At 33.7% G+C, this 26,295-nt stretch overlaps 2 protein-coding genes across 2 annotated transcripts; one reads left to right on the top strand and one right to left on the bottom strand.

The window, feature by feature from the left end:
- Positions 1-1,703: 1,703 nt before the first annotated feature.
- LOC128188777 (N-acetylgalactosamine-6-sulfatase-like) lies at positions 1,704-15,040 on the bottom strand. Its single transcript, XM_052860040.1, has 14 exons — positions 14,899-15,040; positions 13,893-14,016; positions 13,117-13,191; positions 12,458-12,560; positions 12,088-12,231; positions 11,041-11,104; positions 10,560-10,687; positions 9,782-9,918; positions 9,401-9,504; positions 8,860-8,996; positions 8,366-8,468; positions 7,917-8,038; positions 7,454-7,571; positions 1,704-5,329 (listed from the first exon to the last, which is right to left on the bottom strand). The coding sequence occupies exons 1-14, from the start codon at positions 14,983-14,985 to the stop codon at positions 5,240-5,242; spliced, it is 1,536 nt and encodes a 511-aa protein (XP_052716000.1). The 5' UTR covers positions 14,986-15,040; the 3' UTR covers positions 1,704-5,239.
- Positions 15,041-15,068: 28 nt separating this feature from the next.
- LOC128189941 (zinc finger protein 341-like) lies at positions 15,069-25,585 on the top strand. Its single transcript, XM_052861768.1, has 12 exons — positions 15,069-15,191; positions 16,926-17,003; positions 17,677-17,906; positions 18,260-18,373; positions 18,816-19,062; positions 19,277-19,533; positions 20,066-20,191; positions 20,619-20,777; positions 21,289-21,488; positions 22,814-22,974; positions 23,343-23,543; positions 23,972-25,585. Exons 1-12 carry the CDS (start codon positions 15,161-15,163, stop codon positions 24,976-24,978), a joined length of 2,811 nt encoding a protein of 936 aa, XP_052717728.1. The 5' UTR covers positions 15,069-15,160; the 3' UTR covers positions 24,979-25,585.
- The last annotated feature ends 710 nt before the right edge of the window (positions 25,586-26,295 follow it).

Below are 26,295 nucleotides of genomic sequence, written 5' to 3'. Positions count from 1 at the left end.
ATAGAAGAGCAGAAATGTGTCATTCTGAAAGGTATATGTATTTATCAAAGGTTCGAATAAAACGTGTCAGGTGACATTTAAATACTCAATGCAAGAGTTTTGATTGACCAATGTTAGCGCTGAAAGTTAAATAACCATTCAAAGATTCTTTTTATTGAAGAAAATTACATCTGCCATCTTCCAATACGCATGAATAAACATTCACCAATACGAAAATATGATATAGAATCATATAATTATATAATAGGCTGTGGTCTGACATGCCCACTGGGTCGCTTTAAAATTATCTTGATACAAGATCAAGGACAATATATGGTTTGCTGGTAAAGATCTTCAAAGATTTCAACAAATTAGGATGGGGTCAGTCATGGTCCTATTGGATTGGACCTATTCATGTGTCATTGAGAAAAGTGTCACTTTTTGGAGAAGGCTTACATAGGCATTGCCTGCTGCCTAATCCATTTACGTAAATGTACATGTATATTTTGCATAATAAAATATGTTCAAATCAAAAGTGTCACTACATAAAACTATGCATTTCAGAATAAAACAAGAGAAAGCTGTCAATGTAACAGCAAACCTGGCTTTCTTTAGTGTGAACAGTATCTATGTGAACAGTATCCATAATCCGATCAAAATTGTCGATCAAAAAAATCAAAGGATGATGCTTATCACTATACATGTACATGTATATGGTGCATATTTCTATAATTGAAATGCAAAAAAATCCTATCTTGAAAACTTAAGAAGTTATCTGAACAAATGATCCACCCTGTGTGCAATATGATGAAAAAAAAAGTTCAATAGCTGGCATTTTTCTCGTAAATTCACCAAAATATACAAGTAATTTGTACATTTTGCATAAATGTACATCTTGCATTTATGTACAATTGAACTTCAAACCAAACAGTTCTTATCTTGAAAAATGAATGGGTTGTCTGTACAATAGGGGTACCCTATAAGCAATATTTTGCAAAAATGATCAAGTTCAACGGCTTGTATTTTTTGTATTGGTCATCAAAAATCAAAGTCCAACTATTATGTACATCTGTGATATATGTTCAGTTGATGTGCAAAAAAAACACTTTATCTTGAAAACTGTAGGAAGATCAATCGTGCAACTGTTACATCTCGATCGGGCATTTCAGGCAGCTGAGCTCTGCCGGAAAGGCCCGAGAGGTTACGATTGGTGGGAGGATACATCCATGCAAAAGGGGCAACCTTTTGACATCCGCCCACGATTTTTAACCATTTCAATAACCAGATTTTTCTTCTTGAAAACCCGGTGATAATACGAATCAATAGATGTCTTACCTATTCAACCATTTTGAAAATTGTGCTTTAAAAAAAACTGCACGGTGTCAGCCTTCGCGACTGTGTGCTGTATACACAACAGTATTGATAATTGCCGATTACGTAACTTAACATAGAATTTTGCGTCAAAATATTTTTTTACATTTATTTTCTTATTTACATATAACCTGTCGAGAGTTTTTGAGCATTTAACATGAAAAAATGTAAACCCGTAACTCCTTATATAAGTCGAACCATAATAAAAGTCGATTGTCAAGCGTCAAGGGGAAAGTATCGACCTATATTCCTGAAAATAAGATAAAATTGCATGCAAATTTTATAAATCTCTATTCATAAAAGATTCAAACATCCTTTTAAATAGAATTTGATCCAAAAGAAAAATCAACATATTTTTTCTTTAATGCAAAAATACCATTACTTTATTATGAACAAACTTGTATCACAGATATGGTTTGTTTTTAATTTTAAGATCTCTTGCTCTTACAACTATGCTTCATTAAGCATGAATAAAACTGATAAAACCTAACAGACATACTTCCATATTCAGAGTATCATAGATATTTTTGTAGTCTGTCCCAAGATATTTTTGCTGCATATTTTCTTTAATCATTCGATATCCATAAATACCTCTTGGTTCAGATGATGTCCATTCAATAGTATGATATCCTAAGATTTCCCCTTTTGAAACACCCCCTCTAGCTTGTCAGGTTTAAAAACACAGCTAAAAATAAAAAAGTCTATGGGGTTTTTCCATTGATGAAGAGATGAAGGTACCCGGGTGATATGTTAAAAAAATTGTGCGAGGTATTCCGAGTGAATTCTGAATGTACGAAAGATGCCAATATTCCCCATTGTAAATCTCCGTAGGAAATCTGTTTTCTTTCCTGTGAATTTTTAAGAGGAAACAAGAGGCCCAGGGGCCACATCGCTCACCTGAGCAACAATTGCCTTAATTCTGATCAAATTAGCATTACAGTATCAAAATATCTTGACAACTAAGTACAGTAGATCTTGCTAAAAAGATCTGGTCCCTTTTGTTGTTGTACCTGTAAGAAGATTTTTCTCTATTCCTATGTACCCCCCCCCCCTTTTGTGGCCCCACTTTTCTCTAGGGAATCACAGTTTCATCAAACTTAAATCTGCATAACCTGTGCTTTCACACTAAGTACTGAGTTTTGGACCGAAAACTTTCCCAGAATATTTTTAAAGATTTTCTATGTAAATTCCTATGTAAAAATTTAAACCGCCATCACGACCCCGCCCTACCATTAAGGACTGTGATTTTGCAAACTTGAATTTACACTACCCGAGGATGCCTCTAAAAAGTTTAAGCTTTTCTGGCCAAATAGTCTTTAAAAAGAAGATTTTTAAAGATTTTCTCTACATCTCTATGTAAAAATTCATCCCCCATTGTGGCCTCACCCTACCCCTGGACTATTATTTTAACAAACTTGAATCTATACGACATAGGGATGCTTCCACTAAAATTTGGGCTTTCCTGGCCTAATAGTTTTGAAAAGAAGATTTTTAAAGATTTTCTCTATATATAAAAATTTATCCCCCATTGTGGCCCCGCCCTACTCCAGGGACCATGATTTAAACAAACTTGAATCTTCATTATTTGAGGATAGTTACACGCCAATTTGAGCTTTCTTGGCCTAATAGTTTTTGAGAAGAAGATTTTTTAAGATTTTCTCTATATATTCCTATGTAAAACTTGATCCCCCAATTGTGGCCCCAACCTACCCCTGGGGACCATGATTTGAACAAACTTGAATCTGCACTATCTGAGGATGCTCCCATTTTAATATGAGCTTTTCTGGCCTGCTGGTTTTTGAGAAGAAGATTTTTAAAGATTTTCTCTATATATTCCCATGTAAAAATTGATCCCCCTCTTGTGGCCCTTCCCTACCCCCGGGGACCATGATTTGAACAAACTTGAATCTACACTACCTGAGGATGCCTCCACACAAGTTTAAGCTTCTCAGGCCGAATAGTTTTTGAGAAGAAGATTTTTGAAAAATACCAACAAATTTTCAATAATTCTCAATTATCTCCCCTTTAAAGAGGGTGTGGCCCTTCATTCGAACAAACTTGAATCCCCTTCACCTAGTGGTGCTTTGTGCCAAATTTGGTTGAAATCTGCCCAGCGGCTCTTGAGAAGAAGATGAAAATGTGAAAAGTTTACAACGATGACGACAACAACGACGCCAACAATGGACAAATTGTGATCAGAAAAGCTCACTTGAGCCTTTGGCTCAGGTGAGCTAAAAATGATAATGTGTGAATGAAGTTATCTTGGAAATTACCCTTTCATCGATTTCAAATGCACTTTTTTCACAGGTATGTGTATTTTTATTAAAAACCGTCCAAATGTGCAGCATTTTAAATATCTTGGGACAGACTATAGATAAAATGTACAAGTCATCTTAACTAAATTAACAATGCTTCATTAAGCATGACTAAAACTAATAATAAAAGAAAAAAATAAACCTCGCCACAATCACCCTACCATTCATTATCATAGTGGTACAGTTTAAAGACAAAATTAATGTACATTACAATAAACTCAGTTAAATACCCAATTCATTTCATATCAACAATGCATACTTCATGCCTTATTTATGCTACAAACAATTTAGAGATTCATTCTTTTAAATAAATCATTTTACAAAGAAAAAAAAATAGAAAAAAAAACATGACAACAATGACATAAAAACATTGGAATGATTGACATATTCCAGGGAATGTATATTGCACATAGAAAGTAACATAACATAATTATCCTATAACTATGCAACATTCCTAAGAGGAAGATTGGTACAATGTCATATATTGTGAGGAATTTTGACTCCTCTCAAAATGTTGTCATTAAAATAACTGGTTGCTTTAATTTGTTACTATTACAAGATTTTTACTTCATTTCATTATGAAATTTGCAACTATCTTGCTTTTTGTTGATTCCGTAACATTGGGTAACTTTTTGTTATATATTCATAAACATGAAGCAATTTCTTTTATGTGTTTGAGCTATTTTTCTTTTAAAAAAATTCTTGTAGGTCATATTGTATCATTAAAGAGGATAGGATTTTTTGAGATTTGGGAGAGTATGAGTATTAAAGCATACAATATTTATGCTGATAATCAAACTAGCTTTGTGAATACTCAATATACAAATGTAATATAATCAACCCAGTCTGCACACTGTATAAACTAGATTATTGTTTCTGTCTAGAAGGAAGTGGACACCCGGAGAACAATTTCTATTCTCATATTTCTAATATAATTGACATCATACATGAAAAATTAGATTTGCATCCTGACATCTGTGTCATCATTCAGATAATGTTCTTAAATTTCAATTTTTAAAACACTGAAAATAAAATAAAACATTAAATTTCATGCTAATTTTTGTAAAACAAATTAACAAACACTTCATACACTGAGAAAGGTTAGAATTTATATAAAATAACTTCCTTTTCTATCTTACACTTTGTAGATATGCAAAAAATATGAGAGTGAAATTGTTTTGGTTCTAAAAATATCTTTCTTAAGTTTTAATTAGTAAGCCCAACAATAATTAGTCACATAGAAGTTAAAACAAAACTTTCATAATTGTTCATTGTATGCTATTTCAAAAGAAAAAATAATTTTAAAAATAACATTTTTAAAAAAGGTGAAATTTGATTAAAATCATTTGCACAAGAAAAAATACACATTTCATACCATTATGAAATTATAATACACAAAGCAGCCCCAAAGAATGACAATCAAATAAGCACATTTATACACATCAATTTGAATAATTGCATTATTCAAGATATTAATCCAGAGACATATACTTTAACCTCAATAAATGGTCCATAATTACGGTCAGAAGATTTCACACAGTGGGCAGAAGTCTCACAAGTGTGTGTGTTGACTATTAATGGGGCCAGGTACAGTTGTATGGTTTGGATGGTGGCCCCTTGTAACATTTGTTTTGGCCTTTATTGCAACCTGCAGGGGCCCAGTTCTAAAATATATCAAAATCATATTAATTCTACATGACTGTATAAAGTAATCATGCCCCATACCATAGTTTAACCTTTTTTTTAAAGGCATTTTTGTTCACATAGAAATATTCCAAGTAACTCTTGATCTTCTCTTGGTAAGTATATACTAGTATGGCATTGCATACATGTATGTAATATTGCTTTAAATTTAAATTCATTTCACTACCTCCATTTTAAGCACTACCGGTATTTACAATGTTTGAAAGGCACAAAAATAAAAATGAAACTATTGAAAAAAGCAAAAGTGCAAAATATGTTTGTTTCCCACAGTTTGATCATCCCAATTAAATTCCAAAAACTTAAAAAATATTTTACATTTTTTTTTTAAATTCTGATAACCTTTCATGAAATCGATATTATCTTAATCTATTCTTTATCAGAAATTTGATGTTTTACTGTACTGTAGAGTCATTAAATTTTGTGGGGGCCAATTTCGTGGATTGATTAAATTTTACAGGTGTGTGGGGACGTAATTTCGTGTATTCTCTCATATACCTACAAAAGGGAATATGACTTCAACCCTACATTTGTAATTTATTAATTTGTGGAGGATGTTAATTCCTAGATGAGAGGTATCCACAAATTCTAAAGAAATGGAGCCACCTCAAAATCTGATGATTTCACAGTAGTTTTCAAGGTTTTCTTTTTATATCATGTACACGTAAGAAAAAGACAATAATGTAACAATACAATAGGGTGATTTCACCATGCATCGGACACCTTTGGGTTTTTCCCTTTGTTCATGCATCAAATATCGTCTAAATATAAATAAAACTTGTTTTAAAAGTCACAGGTTTTCCCCTTGTTTAATTATTGGAGAAATAATTGTGAAATTGTTGAAAATGTAGAAAATAAAGCAAATTAATGAAGTGTTGAACTATTTCACTATGGATCGGACAATATTAACCAAGCATCGGACAGTTATACAGTACTGAGTAGAGATAAAAAATAACAGTTTCTGGTTTTAATGCAAAAATCCAAAGGTTCATAAAAATAAATTCATTCAATTGCTATTCAGGTTCCTTTTAATATAAATCCTCAAATCTACATATAGGAATTTAGACTAGTGCTTCTGTTTAAAGAAATATTTATCATGAGGGGTTCTTTATCGTGCCAGCTCCTATAGGAACTTTGGACTAAAAAGGCTGTGTCCGTAAAACTCGAATTTGAAGTGGTCTGAAGAAAATATATGTATCAATTATTTTTTGTATATTAATTTTACTTCACATTTAAAGTATATCACAAAGAATGGGCACATAATTTCCTTATTATTAGAAGAAACCATACACTGAAAACTGTCCGATGCATGGTTAATTTGTGTCCGATCCATGGTGAAATGAACATATGGAGCAAAAATGACCTTGACATTGATTGTTCAAATTTCTTGGACTTATTTTAATAATATTTTGTTTCAAAACTTACTTCTTTCTAATTATTTTACGCAGAGAGTGCATTGTCACTAATTCCAAATCAAATGCACTAAATTCAAATATTGCTTTAGAGTAATATCTTCATAACTAAATTTTCAAAGATGGCGAATTTGAAGCATTTTACAATGCCTATATTTCTATTTCTTTGACAATGTGACTGTCAAATTCTTAATAATGATAAAGTCCATTAGCTCTAATTCAGGAATATACGAAACAACACACGAGTGCATGCACATTTATTTGTATATTTATAACTAAAGTTGTCCGATCCAAGGTATGTGTCTGATGCATGGTTAACTCACCCTACTGTAAATGTATTACATTTGGCTGTGTATTCTTTTTAGCGCTTTTGGCGGAATGCGGCAACCACTTAATCAAGTACATCGCCAAATGTCATGTATACATGTATATGTATAAGTATAGTCACATTCAGGAATACGCTAATTCAAATCCATGCCAACTTGTTCAAAAACTAATTCCCGCCAAATATCGTAGAGTCCAAATATAATACATTTACAGAATTCAACTCCTGTAAATAAGTTGTTCAACAAATACATTTAACCTTGCTTTCACTGCAGTAAATTCGGTCTTACCTTCAATTATTACAATGTATAACAACTAAACAGGGTCATACATGTAAAAGCAGCATCTTACCATTACTCCTTCGTCACACATGTTGAGTTGGGGGGTTGCTGGAACCAGTAGCACCATATGGTTCTGAATTTCTTTCATCAATAATGGCATTTCTTTTTTATATTCTGGAGTATTGGGACTAAAAGTATAAAGTATTGAGTACAAAAAGTGTGACAAATATTGGTGTGATGCAATTTTTAACCGATATTCTATCTAGCATAAATAAAATCCCGCTGCACTTTTCAAGTACATGTACATTGAATCAGCTTCTATGAGTATTTATTTCCGTGATTTGGCTGTTTTGAACCAAATCGTGAGAATGTAAAATCGTGAGCATGAATTATTTTGTTATAATTTCATAGAGTTCAAAGCTGTCTGAAAAACAAAAGCGAGAGTCTTATATCCACGAGGATTGCAATTTTACGCGAATATTTATTCCTTGCATTAAAAAAGCTAGGAATCTACAGTAAACACACTCGTGTACCTGATTGGATATTTCTCCCCTGGATCTCTACCGATATGAAACAACAACGGTTTGGAGGTGTGGTCTGTTTGGTTGTGGGTGGTCACACCAGCTATGTCTTGACCGGGACAGAAATTTGTACCCTGCAAAAAATTAACATATCAGACAAGATTCCATTGGTCTTGTATGTACATAATTATATAGAAAATAAAAATAAAGTTTTTTAATACAGTAAATGTTGATATTGGCTTGTGTTGTTTTTTTTAGGCTAATCAAAGGTGAAAATTAATTCATTGTAGATTAGGGTTTCTCTATAAAATAAATTAAACTGTGCTAGGTATTATATATAGCTTTATAATGTGTATGCTCTACAAGTAGAAAGCATTTTATTGTTTAAAACAATGTCTTGATATGTTTTCCTTTCTTAACTAACATCTTCAATGAACTATATAATGTTAAATTGTACATACTTTTTTAAACTCTTCAATTGAATTGGTCCAGGTCCATAAATGTGCTTTGTAACTCCCCTTCCGAACTGCCATTATTTGATTTCCTCGGTAATAAAATAATGGCCTGTAAAACACAATTTAAAATTAGCGTTGGTGACTTTAATCATTTTTGCACTGAGTAACTAATAATTGAACACACAAATACAGATGAATGAAAATAGGTCTTTTAATTGGAACCAGGAAAAAGATTAAGGTCCAAATAATATAATTAAAGATGATATCCTTGACAACATAATATTACATATTATGATCTTGTGATGTCGCATGCATTTTCTTATTCATGTGTAAAAAAAACATCAAAGCAAGTCGTAAAAACTTTGAAAAAAAAATTGTAAATTATTTAAAACAAATTCCTATATCAATTCCTCATGCAGCTACACATATCCTGAGATTCTTCCTTCCAAAAATGTCAAAAAATGCATTGACGATTATAAGTCTACACACTGCATTTTTACCTTTGTACATTGGTGTTGTTGAGCAGTGAAGCACGGAGACTGATTCCATCGATGACACGGTCTGTCGGCATAGCCACTTCAGCAAAATCGACGAAGGTGGTGTACAAATCCATCAGAGAACCCACTTGGTGGGAAACCTGAATCAACACAACAACTGAACAGTATTGAGTTTGTTTGAAATATCTTAAAATCACTTTAATAATTTCAAAATTGTGGTTTTTCTTCCATAAAGCCATGAGTGTATATAAATTAAATCATAAATGTTAATAATAACTTCTAAAAAATTCTGATAATTTTTTTTTAATGACAGAACTGAGATGACTGTAATGACAATCTAATTAAAATTAGAACTTCCAACTGCTCCCGCCAGTTTTCTCTATGTCGCAACATATATGACTGTAATCATTACAGCTGAAGCATTAAAAATTTACAGCATTACAGGAAATTAATTTAATTTAATTTGATTTTGAATTTTGCCAATAGATCTCTAATCAAGAGTTTATACTGCTGTACATGTCATACTGAGAGAGTAAAACCATACCTGTCCCTTTTTTATGTGCCCTGGCCACCATGCAATGGTGGGTTCTCTCATTCCTCCTTCAAATGTTGTTTCTTTTCCACACAGAAATGGACCATTGCTGCCTCCTACACATAGAAATTCAAATTTTGAGCATCATTTTCCTAAGTTTTAAGGAGGCCATGCAAATTTCTTTATTACCGGTACATACATGCATGAATTACATATATGTGTTACATAAATAACTGGATAATATATCTGTTGGATGTACATTGTATTACTTATTACACTTTTGTCATATTGCCAAAAAGAAGTTCCACTAATTTCAGAAATTACCAACATACAAATATGGACAGCTGGTAACTGCATCATAAAAAACAAATAAGAAGACAGGAAACATAGTACCATGTTGCTTGGCATATGTTGCACCACCATTGTCAGAGGAGAAGAACACTAGGGTGTTGTTGTCTATTTTCAGACTCCTCAGAGAGGCCAGAATTTTCCCAACAGCTGAGTCTAACTCCCTCACAACATCTCCATATCTACAGAAAATCAGTTTTATCCAATAATGCTGTACAGTATTAAATTGTGCCTTTGAAAAACTTCTCCAATTCAAAACTCAAAATTAAGAGCATGACAATACAGTCTGTTTTTGTTATCTCGCACTAGATGGAGCTGTACGTTTGAAAACTTTAAGATATCTAAGTATTCAAGATATCGGCGGTAAAATATATAGTTAAAAAAATAAGTGTCTGGGACTTAAAAATCACTTTAACAATTCCATTGTATTTGAGATATCAGTGTTTGAGATATCACTGTTAACTGTATATAACATAACAATATGCAATACATCACGAGAGATCTTGGACTTATTAATTAGTCGATCTAACATTTCAATCCTTAAAATCTTTATCTATGATCATAAATTGACTTTTGATAACTTACAGAAAACAAAATGAAAGGGAAACACTAATTTTGATCCAGTAAAAAATCAATGCAGTAATTATTAATTCAGGCAGTTTCAACTTCAGCAGTCTATAAAATGAATGGCTGAAGAAATGCAAGATGCAGAAAAAAAAATTGCGGCTTGCTCAATAATTGTTAGCATCTGAGTCATACTGATGTGTAATGAAGAAATGGCAATTAAATCATGCAGAGTTCAATAAAAACAAATATTCCTCACAGCCCTCTGTTGCTGGTCCCCAAAAATGGTTTGGAGGCATACAGGGGTTCATGGGTAGCATCTACTGCCCAGTAAAGGAAAAATGGCTTTGATTTGTTGTGCATTCTAGTAATAAACTCCACTGCCTCCTAGTAGAAAAAAAATGGTAAAGGCTTAAATAGAGTTATCTCCCTTAAGCTGCTATAAGAACAAGTGATTTTAAACCGAATAAATCTTGTCATTAAATACATGCAGTATGAAAAAAGAATTATATCTTGTCCTAGAACATTGATTAACTTGCACATCTTTCTAAAAGCACCTCAATCCTGCAGACCATGCAGTATTTGCAAGAAATTCACTCAAATTTTGACTTAATATTATATGTTTTATTAAAATATTTATTTGCTTCTGAATCAAATAAAAGACATTGAAATTGATGAATAATTTTTAATTCAAGATTCAGTTTGTGTACTTAATGAATAAAATATTTTAATTAATTTACCTGGGTGTAAAGTTGAGTTAAATTAGATTCCCCATTCTTCTCGATCTTAAAATCTTGATAATATCTGGAAAAAGCAAATAGAGGCTGCATGCATGTTACAATTTAAATCATAACTTTTAAGTCATTAAATCATCTTATTTACCCAAACAATTATTTTTGGAATGCTACTCCAAAAATCTATTTAATCGATCAATCAAGTATCTCATCTGAAATACCATTTCTCTGTTCAAAGACGGATCATTGTGGCATACCATGGCCAATCATTCTCCCCCATCTGGTTGCATAATATAAGACATGAATTTTTCATGATAGTTCACTAAGATATTGACCAAAGCCAGTATAATATAGTGGGAGACTGAACTTTAATTGATATGAACTTTGAATATGTAATCTCTATTTATGTAAAACATTGTGTTGATAGCTGACATAGTCACAGTGAATGTTGAGTAGAATTCAAACAGGTTAAAACTATACTAGCTGTCACATCCCGATAACACATGTGAATATTCATTCTAATGATGCTTTAAATGTACCGGTAATCAAATTAACAGGTAGTCACATACGTGTAAAAAGAGTGCTATGCAGACTCTCTTGACCTTAGTTTGGACAATATGCTCGAATTTCAAATTAAATGGATATACAATATGGACCGTTTCATACGAATTTTTTTTTTTTTTTTTGGTCAGCCACTCATGAAATTTAGTCACCAGATGCCTCATCTGCTTTAAAGCTGGCAAGCCACTGCAACACTTGGGCACAAAGATGATGTTGTGCGACTGCCCCTTACGGATGCCTATAGGCTAGTTAGTAAATTTTTCAATACCTTAAAATGATTATTTCATAATTAAAGTTTATCAATATCAAACATTGTGAGAGATTTACCCCTATCCACAGTTTATGTATTTCATTTTCAAATCAGAAAGATGCATAAATTGATTACATTGCCTTTAACCAAACTCAGTAGTTTTTGAGTATCATCCAGTCATGTAGTACCCAATTTTTTGAGCAGCATTTTTAGTGTTATAAAATGATAATAAATTTACCTACCTCCCTGCCATTTCTTTATTCCTGTACACCGGAATGTTTGGAGTGTGAACGTTGTCATAGGGACCAAAATGGCAGTTGGGTGCTCCAAACCACTCATCAAAACCATGCTTCAGAGGCAGGTACTTGGCTTGATGTCCCAAGTGCCTGAAAATGAAATCACAATTAAAGGATGATGAACAACTTTAATCAGACCACCTTTAAAAAAAAACATAATTAATGCACCCAGCTGTATGAAGTTTTATTGAATTAATTTTTATCTTGATAAAAGTTGCAAAACTAGTTATTCTGATCACTGGCATGCAATTTAAGGGACATAACTCTGTTAAAATTCAGAATACTTATACATGCAAATGGGTATTTTCCTTCCTACCATTTTCCCACCAATTTGCTCTGGTATCCTGCTTTCTGAAGAAGCTCTGGCAGCAGTATCTCTTCATCTGGAATTCCTCCAACTATGTTCTGTGGCGTATATGCTGGAAATGTAAAAATCATTTTCAAATGAAAATGCATGAAAAAAATTTCTTAACCTTTAATATTCTCATTCTCTCTATTTTAAATCAGGAAAGCTCACTCTGGCCTTAATTTGGTTCAGGTGAAGTAAGAATTAAAAAAAAGTGTGTTTATCCAAATATCTACAGTAAAAAGGGAAATCTTAATACATAAACATAAATATTTGCTTCTTCTGATAAAAATTTCGGTTTCCTCGAATCAAACTGCACATAATTTTGCCAGTTGGGTAGAACATAGTTCACTTTATTTCTATGAAAAAAAATCTTTCGTCTGAATTAAAGGCTTAAAAACTCTTCATTTTTTTTTTAATTGAATGTATTTTATTGTTTGCTGGTGAGAACACAATTAGGACTGATGGGCACAAGTTCTTATAAACTTAGAACGCCCTTTCCTGCATAATTCATAACTGCTGCAAGGAATGAGAGGATTGGACATTATATTCATATTCATGCAATGGATGAGAAGCAGATTGAAGCTTGTTTTAACACTGAGTCAGAGTATGGTGATACAGGTATTTACCATTTCTAGCATGGCCATTTGTGGTGTAAAATCCATTTCTTATTGGTAGACGTCCTGTTAACAGAGCAGCCCTGGCTGTGAATTGAAGCCATCAACAATTTGTATTAACTAATACAAATGTAAAACATTTATTCAATTTGATTTTTCTAAAAATGTAGTTTAGCAATATTCTCGTCATATAAAATGTCATATTACAGGTAATACAAATGTAACATTCAAAATTTGCTACAAATGTATTTTAGAAATAATTATATACAGTATACAATATTTTCCTCTGGACCAGTGGTACATCAGCATATTCTATACAACACATATTAACACAAATTAATTCAGATCATTAAAATTGACTCAAACTCCAAAAGAACATAAGTTTTTTTTCAATACAGTTACATTCATTAATCCATAAAAACTTATTTCCTGTACTGGGTACATGCATTCATTATCATCTAAATGAACTATCTAGTTTATTTATTAAAAAAAATTCAATTACACATATGTCATGCTGCTTGGATATTAAATATTATTACAGCATACAGGGAATATTTGCCCCCATTTCAATTGTTCCCTTTTCATTTTCATTGTCTGCTGGCATATTTAAGACTGGGTGAATTCAAAACAATTTTTAAATAACTGCACAGTGTTACTTGTTTACATTTCTAACTGTTTCTGGGTGAATTCAAGATTGGATCAAACTGTTTGCAAGTGTAGAAGGGCGAAAAATAACAAGGGGTAAAAATAACCCTGCATGTCTACAGTATACAAATTCAAGCACTCACAAGGGGAACACAATGGATTTGCAGAGTAAAAATCTGGAAACAGCATTCCCTCAGCTGCCATCTGATCCAGATATGGTGTTTCTTTATTTGGTTCTCCAAATACACCTAAGTCACCCCATCCCATCTGAGAGAAAAAAAATATTAAAGCATTATCAATTTTTTGTATGCCTTGTATGATTATATACCGGTACGTAAAATACTGATTCAATACTGATGATAAAAGAAAGGATTTGGTGAATAAACATTTAATACCTGTTTATGAGACACTTTGAATTTAACATATTTAAGAGACAAGTTGAGTGGAGCTGAACTTGTGAGATCATTATTTTTGTCATAACCCTGCATATTATGCCTGTAAGGGCTCTTGAAAGCAATTTTAATGTGCCAAATAAAAGGAGTGAATAACCTTTTATGACCAAAGGTTCATAAATAAATGCTACTTAATTATGTCATGTGATGTAAAATACCAGCTTGAGATGTATAATTTAACTTTGGGATAGTATAACTAAACAAGTATTTGTCTTTCCACCAACATCAATAAATGTTAAATATATAGTTTACATAATATAGTTTACACAGAACATGCCATTACATGGGCTTAAATGATAATGAAAATAGCATTAAACTTTATTCTCTTTATAATTAGAGAAAAGAAATATGGTTACTAAAGCATTAACTCATAATACTGCGTATTGTATAACAAACAATAATGAAGAACGTTTTCAGATATATGCCACAAAGTACATAAAATCTGTTCTGCTTATACTGATATATACATGTAACGTTATGCCCCTGCTAAAATATATCATTACACATGTAAATATAAATTTCATCTGTCCATATAAGCAGGGAAATAAAAGATGTGAGAGAAAAGGGATAATAATGATTCTACAGTAAACAATGGAAAACCAGCTGCATGAAAATTGGATAAACCAGCTGCATGACCACATTAAATTGAAAATTAGGGAATAGCTTAAAAAATGAATTGTCAACCAAATTTACTCACATCATCCATAAGCATTAAGATAAAGTTTGGTTTGGCTCCATTTGTGTAACAAAATTGTGCAACAAAAATTGCACATAAAATATTCATTTTGCGCAAATGATATCAACAACCTTCTGTTGATGGATGTTTTCGTACTTTTACTTTCGATTTAGAATCATGTGACTTTACGACATTATTCAAGGGCGGTAACTCTCAATAAACATATTGAAATGGCTTGATATCGGAGGAAAAATTCACCTTGGTCAAGAATAAAAAGGTCATCATGAACCAACAGTTTATAGAGACTTATACAGGTATAATTTTGGTTTTACATATTCCTGTTAGATTTTACTACGATGAGAAAAGTATGGCTGTTCTATCAATTGTGAACATTTTGTTTGGGTGTTCCGCCATTTTAATCTTTTGTATTAATGTGTGTAACATATTTTCAAATGATGATGTATTCCCGAAAGAATTGTAATTGATCTACACGTAATGAAAGAATAAACATTTGCATAAATTTGCTTGGAAAAATGATTGAAATGCAATTAAAATTTTGGTAAAAATAATTCAAATAACAATGCATCCCGGAGGGGGTAATATGGGTGTTGGGAAGGTCATCGGAACGGCGGACGGTGGCGGATCAATGTATCACGCAAGATTAGGGGGTGCGTGCTAAGTATAACAATTATTGAATAAACAGTTTTATTTTAAGCAGAATTTATTTTTATGAAATAATATAGGCTATGTTATTTGAACATAAAGCCCCAAATAGGGACCTACATTATATTTAACATATTTTTTAAATTTCTATTTAGGAAATTCATACATAATTTTATAAAGCTGTATATATATAATAAATTCCTTTTTAATATGAAGTTTATTCAAATGCTTCATCTTGCTTTTAAAGATACAGTGAAGTCGCCAATTCCGAGTCACGTCAGACTGTTTCGTTAATATTTTGCAAAGTTGATCAATTTTTATTTTATACTTTATACATATTGAAAGTACAGTTTATGAGCTATTAAACAGTCATTTCTTTTTTCAAAGTGAATTCCCAGAAACTACATTTACGGAGGTATTTCAACAAGGCCTAGCTTCCCCTCTTTCGAATCATTTTCTCCATTTCCGGGTCATGTGACTTAAAGGTCTCTGTAATGTCAGGGAATCATTTGGAAAGCAATTTTTATTAATATGCAGCATTGAGAAAATATTGCCTTTCGATCAGGAAAAAATATTTAAAACCACTGATTTTAAAACCACTGATACACAAGTAACAGGGACCCATTTCTAAATGTAAATGAGGGTAGTGATTCAGAAAGAAATAATCATTGTGTGACACTATATATATAATAAAAGCAAAGAAAAATAACGAACAAGATAAATATGATGACAACAGAGTGGCATGGAATATTAAATTCAATTGATTTTTTTTTCTCTACCTCTTACATGTTATCGTAAAACCACAAAAAATGTGTTTCAGTAAAAATGACCCGCAATTGGGAAACTCCTTCAATTTGATTGATCAATACGTATAAATTTAATTGAGCACTTGTTATAATGAACAATTTCTGAAGGATAACTGAATGCATGTGCAATATTACGCAGCTCTTAAATCTCGGGGACAACTCTCACATCAACCACGCTGCAGCGTTAATAACAAAAGTAGCATGTCGAAGATGAGTGAAAATTTTGGTCTCAAAAGCGTTTGATTCCTAATTTCGTTTCTCAGATGGTCTGTAAATGTTTTAATCCTTCAAATATTTTTTACTGATCTTGCATATAGAGAAAGGCCCATAGTCTTTGATCAGTGTATTTATAAAGTTTAATTTGCTTCATTTTAAACAATTTGACATGAAAATTATAGAAGTGACTTGGAACTGGAGACGACCGGGAAATGGCGACTTCACTGTATGTGTTTTTTTTATTCACCTATTTGCATACCTGTTTGTGCTATATGACTGAAATAGAGTCATGGAGAAAAACTGCATGCGTATGATATTTTATGAAATATATATATAATGTACACATGTATATATTAATTCCAGTTCCAGGAATGGACAGCCAGACAGCAGTAGCTGTTCAGTCATTGATAGATTCACAAGTCATAACTGAAGCAACACCAGGTAAAAATCCACACTAAGCAAAAGTTATATATTGTTCATTGATTTATACAATTATTGATAGTTGTTAGAGATCGACACTGCTGTCACCACGTATTATAACACATATATGTATCTGATGTAGACAGTTATAACAATGTGTCATTGTATGCAGTTATCATTAGATAATACAGTGTAATCATATGCAGACTTAAGAACATGTACTAAGCTAAAATTAAACGGGTTTTCATAATTATATAAGAAAAATTCAGTTTAATATTAAAGTGGTGAATATGGTGGGCATTGGTTGCCAAAAGGGTACCTTTGGTCTGGACAATTAACTTCTTCTACAGTTTTCAAGTTGAAATTAAGTTATTTTGTTTTGAAGATTTGGCATCAATTGTACGTATACGATGTATATTAGTAGAGAGATGTGCATTTTACTTGGATTTTGATTTTTGATAATTTTTGTGAAAAATACCAGATGTTGAATTGAGTCATATATTCAATGTTGAAAACATTTTCAATGTTGGAAAAATTTCTAAATTACAAATTACCATGTCAAAATAACATCACTCGGACATATAACAGACATTTTCCTATGATGTTTGACATCTATTGACAATTTCCGCAACTAAGCAGAGATTTCTCTGCCCCTAACAAACACTAACATTTAATTACCCCTTATACATTTCAGTTGATGAGGATGATGTATTCCAATGTGGGAAGTGTAAAAAGCAGTTCTGCTCACTGTCTGCATTTCTGGGTCACAAACAGGCGCGGTGTAATGGGCAGCGGACTATTGTGTCCCTGCCTGCCCCTCGCTCCAATCCCAATGTGCAAGACATAATCATCACAACCTCGAGAGGATCCGCCCAAGCGGCTACAGAGACTTTACCTGTCAGTCGGGCAACCCAGGTTATTCAGGTATATATGGCAACAATAAATCAGACTTGTTAATCTGCCCCTACATATATACCCGTATACATGAGAAACATGTACTATGAACAAGGTCTTGAATGGCTGTTTTGGAAAGAAGTGGATTTACAAGTTTAATTCAGATTTAGATTTGTACACAGATCTATACTCTGCACCATTACATTCAATCCCACATACCACTTTGATTTCAAAGATTTTCTTAATTTGTCAGCCTTTATGTCTTGCATAATTATGAAGTTTATGTATAAATTTCAAATTATTTGCAAAGTAATTGAAATATCAGCTAGCCAATGATGTTTATCTGATATACATTAAAAAAAAGGTGTTTTTTTCATTTATAGTCCTCTATTCCCTCATTCAACAATGCGGCCATTGCCCAGAACATGATGCTGGCTGATGATTTGATGTCCTTTAATAATATTGACCACAGTCTCGGTAACCAGACATTGCAGTTGGTAAGTCTGACGAGAACATAATTTTTTTTAGATATATATTTACATGTATGAAGATACATGTATTCAAAAGGTGGAGGCACAGAATGCAATTCTGCATTCGATTTTCATTTATTACTTGTATTGGTAGAGTGGAGTGGTGTGGTTGTCAAACAATTCAGTTACATGTGTTCTTTGTTTTAACAATGATTTTCATTTGACCTCCCACATTTTGCTTTTGATTTTGACTATAGTTGACTTCTGTAATATTTTTTTTTTGGGGGGGGGGGGGGGGTTGTTCTAAAAATTGGAGAAAAATTTCACCTCGTGTAAGTTATACACCAATGGTCTTTGATGAGAGGACATAACTCTTCCTTGGATGTGTAGCATTGTCAAGTGATGGGAGGTAGTAGGGCCTGTGAGCTTGCTTACCTTTTTCTTTCATTGGAAACACTTTGCCATTTAGGGATCCTCCAATTCCCCAGGAGGAACTTACCTGCCCCAGGTGACAACATTTTCTGTCCAGTCCCCGAACAGTGTCACCATACTGGGCCCTGTCAGCAGTGCCCCCTCCCTGACTCCCGGCTCCAGTACCTATTCCTCAGCCAATCACATCCAGATCCAACCAGCCCCTTCCCAGCAGGCAACACTGGTCACAAGGGCTGAGAAGAGCATTGCCAACTCTATTGTCAAACCCAGCCCAACCAAAGCTGGTAAGAACTCAAATGAATGTACAAATGTATTAGGGTGGGTGTCATATGAAAATTTTAACCACCTCACCATAAATGTCAAAATTTACAAACAAAGGTTATATGTATTACATGTAATTGATGTATGTATATACCAACTAAAAATGAATAGAGATGATTATCTACTCGATCATATCATTAATAATCATAAATTAATTTTGTATACAAACTTTTGCAGGGAGGAAGTCAGCCCAAGCTCAAGCTAATGTTAACTTTGTGAACGTTAGGATGAGGCGGAGCAAGAGCGGCAGCATCATTGTGGAAGGAGAAAAGAAGAAACTGGTCTGCCAGTACTGCAACAAAACTTTCACCAAGAACTTTGACTTACAGCAGCACATTCGAGCACACACAGGGGAAAAACCTTTCCAATGTATTGTGTGTGGGAGGGCGTTTGCCCAGAAGTCAAATGTAAAGAAACACATGAATACTCATAAGGTTAGAATTATTTCTGCAACAACTCATTTACATACTTATGTGAGATAAAACCTGTTCAATTCCCTTCACCTGATGGTTCAATTGTTAGAGCACCTCACTAGAGATTCAGTGGGGCTGGGTTCAAATACTAATCTGGTCTGTCATAATTTTTCCAGCACTCCCATTACACCATAATAATCAAAATATGAAAGTTGATAAAATAAAAAACATGTCAGCTGAAAGCTTCAAATATTTGGCCTTGGGTGGAAAATGTAAAAAGGGCTTTGAATTCTAACCTTCTCTCACATTTGCTACCCTAAACCAATTGACATTTATATTTATGATGACAGCTAGCCTGTATTCCATATGTATACAACCTTAAGGTAGGATAAGCACGCAGATTTCAAGATAGGAAGCCTATATTTTATATACGTTGTACAAGTAATATATTCTGTACATGTATAAGCACTTACATTTTAAGACAGGAACCTTCTATTTTCACATTGTTACATCATTCAGGTAGAATTAAAATATGTCTCTGTTGTGATGACAGGTGTGGCCAGCAGGGACGGGGAAGACCTTGCCCAGCCAGCCCCCACTGGAGGTGGAGAATATCATCACTGAGCAGCCAGAGCAGCCCCCCAAAGTGACCCACAAAGTGGAGGTCTGCGAAAAGGAGGTCAGTAGAGTGAATGGGGGAGGGGAGTAATGTGCAGTAAATGAAATCTCCATAATGTTCACATTGGTTCAAACACATGAATTCATGTTTGAAAGTTTTTTGTAGTATATTGTGTATTTAAAATGCAGGTCATGGAATGAAAACTTTAACAATGTTGCATGCATGAACATTTGATTTCATTGGTTGCGACTTGATGAATAATAATGAAGTCACAGTATTGTATCATGGTTATATTTAAAGGAATAATGAATCATTCTTTGAGTATTATAAGGTGATCAAATATGGTGGGGGTGATGAAATCCAATTAAGCCCTAAGGACTTTATGATATATTTGATCATGCCTGACTGTATTTGATCACCTCATAATATTTAAAGTATAATTCTACTTATTACTTATATTTATAATATGGTTTATTATTTTGTGAAGGTGGAGAGAGAGGACAACAGCACTGATTCTTCAGAACCAAAGGAGGACTCGAGAACCAAAGTGATGATTGACAACTCGTACATCTGCCAGTACTGTCCCTGCAAGTTCAAGACCTACTTCCATCTTAAATCTCACATGGTACAGCACAAGAACCAACAGGTCAGCAGCCATTGCAGTTTTACTCTGTGTGTGGCATATAACACTGTGAAATTATATGGTCTTTGGCTCATATGATCTATCGAGTATGTATATAAAATCTGAACATAGGTCAAGAAGTTTTTGAGACTTTATATATGAATTACCCTTGATCTTAAATAATCTTGTGAATATCATTCACTGAATACTTAATCTGAATCATACATGTATGAATCATAGATTGAAAGTGGAAATGTTTGGAAAACAATTAAGAATTAGATATGGAAAGAATCCTATATTGTATTTTATACTTTATTTGAAGTATAAAATAAGAAAGCTTTTGTGCTGTGTACAAACTCTGACCAGTCTTAGCTTCATGATCCTTTTCAAGATCAGTTGTGATTTTTTTTTTTTTGGGGGGGGGGGGGGGTGGGTATTTTATTAGAGGTCAAAATACCAACATATTAAACATCCTCAAGAATTTCTAATGTTTAACTTCAACTAAAAATTCATTCATCAAGGTAAATTTTTACAGGTGTTTAAATGCTCCATGGCCAAGTGTAGTCAGGTGTTCAGAGAACTGGACGGCTTCCTGGAGCACATCAAGGAGCATGAGTGTGAGATGACGTACCGCTGTCACATCTGTAGCAAGGTGTTCGTGTCCTTGTACGAACTAGGTCTCCATCAGTACACACACAGTCTGTACCCTCAGCAGGGACCAAAGACCGGCCCAAGGTCAGACACAATTTCATTATTTTGACTTGTCAATGTTTATTTTTTGCATGTTGAAGCTATGGTTCATTATGATTATATGGAATCGATTATAAAACACACCGCCCTTTTTAAAAAATCCCCCAAAAAACCAAACTGATATTTGTACTTAACGAGGCCGAGTACAGAACGAGTACGCACGCTTTCGCGCAGCGTTTCATTTGTATTGTGACGTCATCTTTTTGCTTGGTTGACGCCATGGCGCGATAGTTTCAAATGAAGATATTCAGCGAAAATTGTTGAAAATATGTCGTTTGATGCGTAAAAATAATGTTATATTGTGGAATAAACATAAATTTCTCGAAGTATAAGCTATATTTGGGCTCGGGTCAAAAACGTGAAGAGGGTTCAGCAAGCATAGCCCTCTGTCACGTTTTCTTAACCCGCCTAAATATAGCTTAATTCATATATTTCAAGACAGTTACCATGTATTTTATATTAATGACCCTTAATATGTGATGTTATATATTTTTTTATTACTCAAATATGTCGGAATGTTTTAATAATACTATATAGATTACCTTTTCCGCCTTTCTCAAATAAAAAATAGCCATTATCTGACGAATCTGGGAAATTGGGCATACAAAAATCAACTTTGATAAGACCCCTGGAGCAAACCAGGAGGTAAAAGGTTTTTTTTATTTGACCACTTGATGCCTTTTAGCAATAACTTTAATATGTAGAACAGAAAAAGAAATCCCTAGGGCAGAAGTTTTGAAAAAATGTAAAAAAAAATAAGCAAAATTGATACATTTCTAGCAAAATCCCATAGGGTCCTATGTTAAAGATTAACACACTTTGAGATGACCCCCTAAACAAACGGTGTGGTAAATGTCTTATTTTTTAATCTTAAAATAATAATTATATCAGTAGATATTTATGTAAAAAGTTTCATCCAAAAATCTAGGGCAGAACAAATTAGACCCGGCCTCATTAACTGTACTCCTATTCACTTATAAAGTATTCTGATGAAAATTCATAGAGATCAAGTTGTGTGAAATATCTATTGGAAAAACTAGAATAATTTTGATGTTATTTTGATTGAAATATATTTCTAAACTTTAAACTGTACAAATAAATCTCATATTCAATCATCAAGCATAGCAATGAAAATTCTGTAAGTTCAAGTTGTGTTCATATATAATTCATATTTTAAAAAATTAACATCAGAGACCATTTTTATTGAAAAAATTGATACTGATAAATGAAAAATAAAAGGAGTTTCCAATGAACGTGTTTCTGATTGGCATGAAATTTAATGTAAATAACCATTTTTCTAAAAATTTCAGGCACTTTCAGTGCACAAGATGTCAGAACAAGTACTCGTCCCCTGAGGCATTGGAGCATCACATAAACACGTCCTCTCACGACCACCCCTGTCCCCACTGTAACAAGTCCTTCACCTGCGAGAGATATCTCCGACGTCACCTACCATCACATGGGTCTGAAGGTTTGTGATTTATTAAAGGAATGAATAGGGACATTTACCAATGCTGTAACGTTGTACATGCTATAACGTTATACATGTAATAAAAACTGGCTCAGCACAGTTCATGCTATATAAACTGTGAAGCCATTGAAAATAAGAAAAGCCACTTGTTCCCCTTTTTAAGTTTTTTCGGAATTAAGTATCTCGCTGTCAAAACAGATGTCCTTCACAATTTCATCATTCAACCATACTACTGGTGATCAGTGAAGTAGGCACTTTCATACAATTCATTAAGGCTTTTGGATGATAATAAGATCTTGAGCACTGGTATGTTTGTTAATGAATTAATTGTCAGTCAGTGATTAATTTGACTCTCTGTTTCTGTGCAGGCCAGTTCCAGTGTCCAACGTGCCACAAGAAATTCAAAGCTGAACATTACCTCAAAATGCATGCATTAATTCACACCGGAGAAACACCTTTTGCTTGTGAAATCTGCAAAACTGCATTCAATCGTAAGGACAAGCTCAAGAGGCACATGCTTATCCATGAGAATTCCAAGCGATACAAATGTCCATTTAAAGCCGTCACAGGTAGGATAAAGATTTCAAAATGAATGACAAACAGCATGAGAGAGAGAGAGTTCGAGAGTTCTATGTTCTAATTTTCCAATAAAATGAGGGATACACATGTGTGCTACACGTTGTGATTAGGAGAAAGAAGTTATTTGATCATAAAGATGGACTTGCAAAGAGTATAGCTGTATTTAAAATCCACTGATTTTTGACTTTATTTAAAAAGCTTTTTAGATTGTCTACCATCATGTACAATAGTTTGACCAGGGAAAGAAAACTGTACATTTGTTATCGTGAATGTCATTATTCATGCTTTTTAAAAATTATTATAATATATTTATGTAGTTCACAGATGCTTATAAAAAACTTTTGTTCAGATGGCCAATATCTACATGTAAATATGTAAACAAGTTATTATCATTTTCGTTTTGTTTCCCTTTTTACAGGCTGTACAAAAGAATTCAGCAGAACTGACAAATTGAAGTCACACATTGTTACCCATAGTGGTGTTCGTCCATTCAAATGTGGAGAATGTGGCCGGTGCTTCAGCAGGAAGCCACATTTAATAGAGCATGAGAGAGGTCACAGAGCGGATTACAAATTCAAATGCCAGGTGTGTCACAAGGGATTCTTTCGACCTAAGCTGTTTAAAGAACACAAATGTGTACCAAGCAAAAACGGGGAGGCCCCTCAAAGGATCTATCGCCCCAGAAACAAAAGAAAAGTAGGTCGTCCAAGAAAACGCATGATTACAGTGGAGACGACTAAGGATAGTAAGATAAGTGATGTCAGAGTTCAAAATGTTATGGTTATTCAATCTGAAAACGAAAAGGTTGTGAAAGAAAATGAGACACAGATTGTGGAAGGACCATCTATTGAAGTCTCAACTCAAGAAGAGGCAGAAGTAGAAGAAAATGAGAAAGCTGTGATCAAATCTGAAAAGCCACCATTTTGTGTCAAAGTCACTACTCCGGTTCCGCGGTACCTTGCAGTCAACGTACATTCCCAGTCTAACAATATTCTAGGGCACGGATTACAGACACATTTCATACAGACTTCTGCCTCAGGTTCCGGTTTCCAGAACTTAGTTTCCACAAACAGCGGCTACCAACCCATCACCATCTTGGAACCAATTCCCATTCAAATGACTCAGCTGGACAATGTGGCTCTGAGTGACCAGCTGTCCCTGCAAATGACCTCCTTGCAGGGTGGTGTGACAGTCAGTGACAACAACGTTTCAGTGATCGAGAGCGTGCCCGTTCAGGTGGTGATGCCCGCGGAGGACCCAGACAACATGATGACCACACATGTAGTTGTAAGTTCCAGCGGACCTGACCAGGGCTACCCCACATCCCAGCTAGAGGATTTCACCGGGTCGGAGGGGGATCCAGTCTTACAAGGCACGGAGAATCTGCTGAAGGCTCATGCTGAGATCTTGCAGTCAGCTCAATGAACCATTCCTATTTTGTCTCCTCTGTGGAACCAAAGTTATAACTCTTGGGTATAAGCAACAATTACACTCTAAAACTTGCAAAAAATAAAGGATTTTTTGGAAATTCAAAAGTATGTTTGAGCATCGATAAATATAATGACATTCTTTCATGTCTGAAATTTGTAAGGAATCGGGAACTTTTAGAATTTGATAAGTGCAACTTTGACCATTTAGAATTATAATGTACATGTAATTGTTGTTAATGACTGTGAACTGTTTTTGATATACACTGTACATGTGTAATTTATAAAGAAAATGATGTTTGTATTATTGATGTATAGTAATTGTGTTTCTTGGATGAGAGAAGGCTTGGTCTAACTTAGTAAAATTTGTTAATGAACAGTGCCATTTGATATATCTCTGACAGACTTAAACATCTTTGCAAATGAGGCATAAAGTAAGTTAATGGAGAAATTAACATGAAATCTATACTTAAGTATTCTTATTTATTTGTGTGAAAGTGAATTTTGTTATATTTTGAATGTTGTCTTGAGCTGTAAACTGTATCAGTAACATGTTACTAAGTTTATTAGATAATTTGTATAAATCATTGCCAAAGATTGAAGAAGTTTTTTCCTGATTTGTCAGGTCACCTGAGTCACTCCGGTGACCTATTGCTATCTGTTTATGTCAGTCTTCGTTCGTTTTAAGTCATTCGTCTCTCCTAAACTTCTGAACCTTTTTAGCTTCTTCTCTGGAACCACTGAACCAGTTTCAATCAAATTTGGCATATAGCATCAAAGGTTGAAGGGGAGAAAAAATTTGAAGTTTATAACCCCTGCCCTTCTTTGGCATAAGGCATGGGGCTAAAACCATCGAAATGAATGCAATCTTTAAAAAATCTTCTTTACTCCTGGACATCAAGTATTCAAACTGCTGGCATTGAGCTCTCTACGAAAATTGTGAAATTCATGGCCCCAGGGTTAGGGGTTCTGGTGCTAGGGTGGGGCTCTGGTGATTATGTAATTAAAATGCATTAATTCTTTGAAAATCTTCTCCTCTGCTCCTGGGTAATAACCCCATGACCTTAGTATATATATAGTTATGATGAGGAAGAATGCCTCTTCCAAAATTGTGAAGTTTATGGCCTGTGGGTCAGGGGTTCTAGTGTATAGAAAATGCAGTATTTCTTTGAAAATCTTCTCCTTTGCTCCTGAATGATAACGATGAACTTTTAAGTATATAGATATGATGAGGAGGAGTGCTTCTTTCTAAAATGTGAAGATCATGACCCTTGTTTCAATGGTTCTGGCGTTAGAGCGGGACTCTAAATGAATT

Source organism: Crassostrea angulata, chromosome 6 (assembly GCF_025612915.1).
Source record: "Crassostrea angulata isolate pt1a10 chromosome 6, ASM2561291v2, whole genome shotgun sequence".
In the NCBI taxonomy this organism is placed as follows: domain Eukaryota; kingdom Metazoa; phylum Mollusca; class Bivalvia; order Ostreida; family Ostreidae; genus Magallana; species Magallana angulata.
The sequence above is the reverse complement of the archived record's forward strand: the minus strand, read 5'-3'. Positions and strand labels throughout refer to the sequence as shown.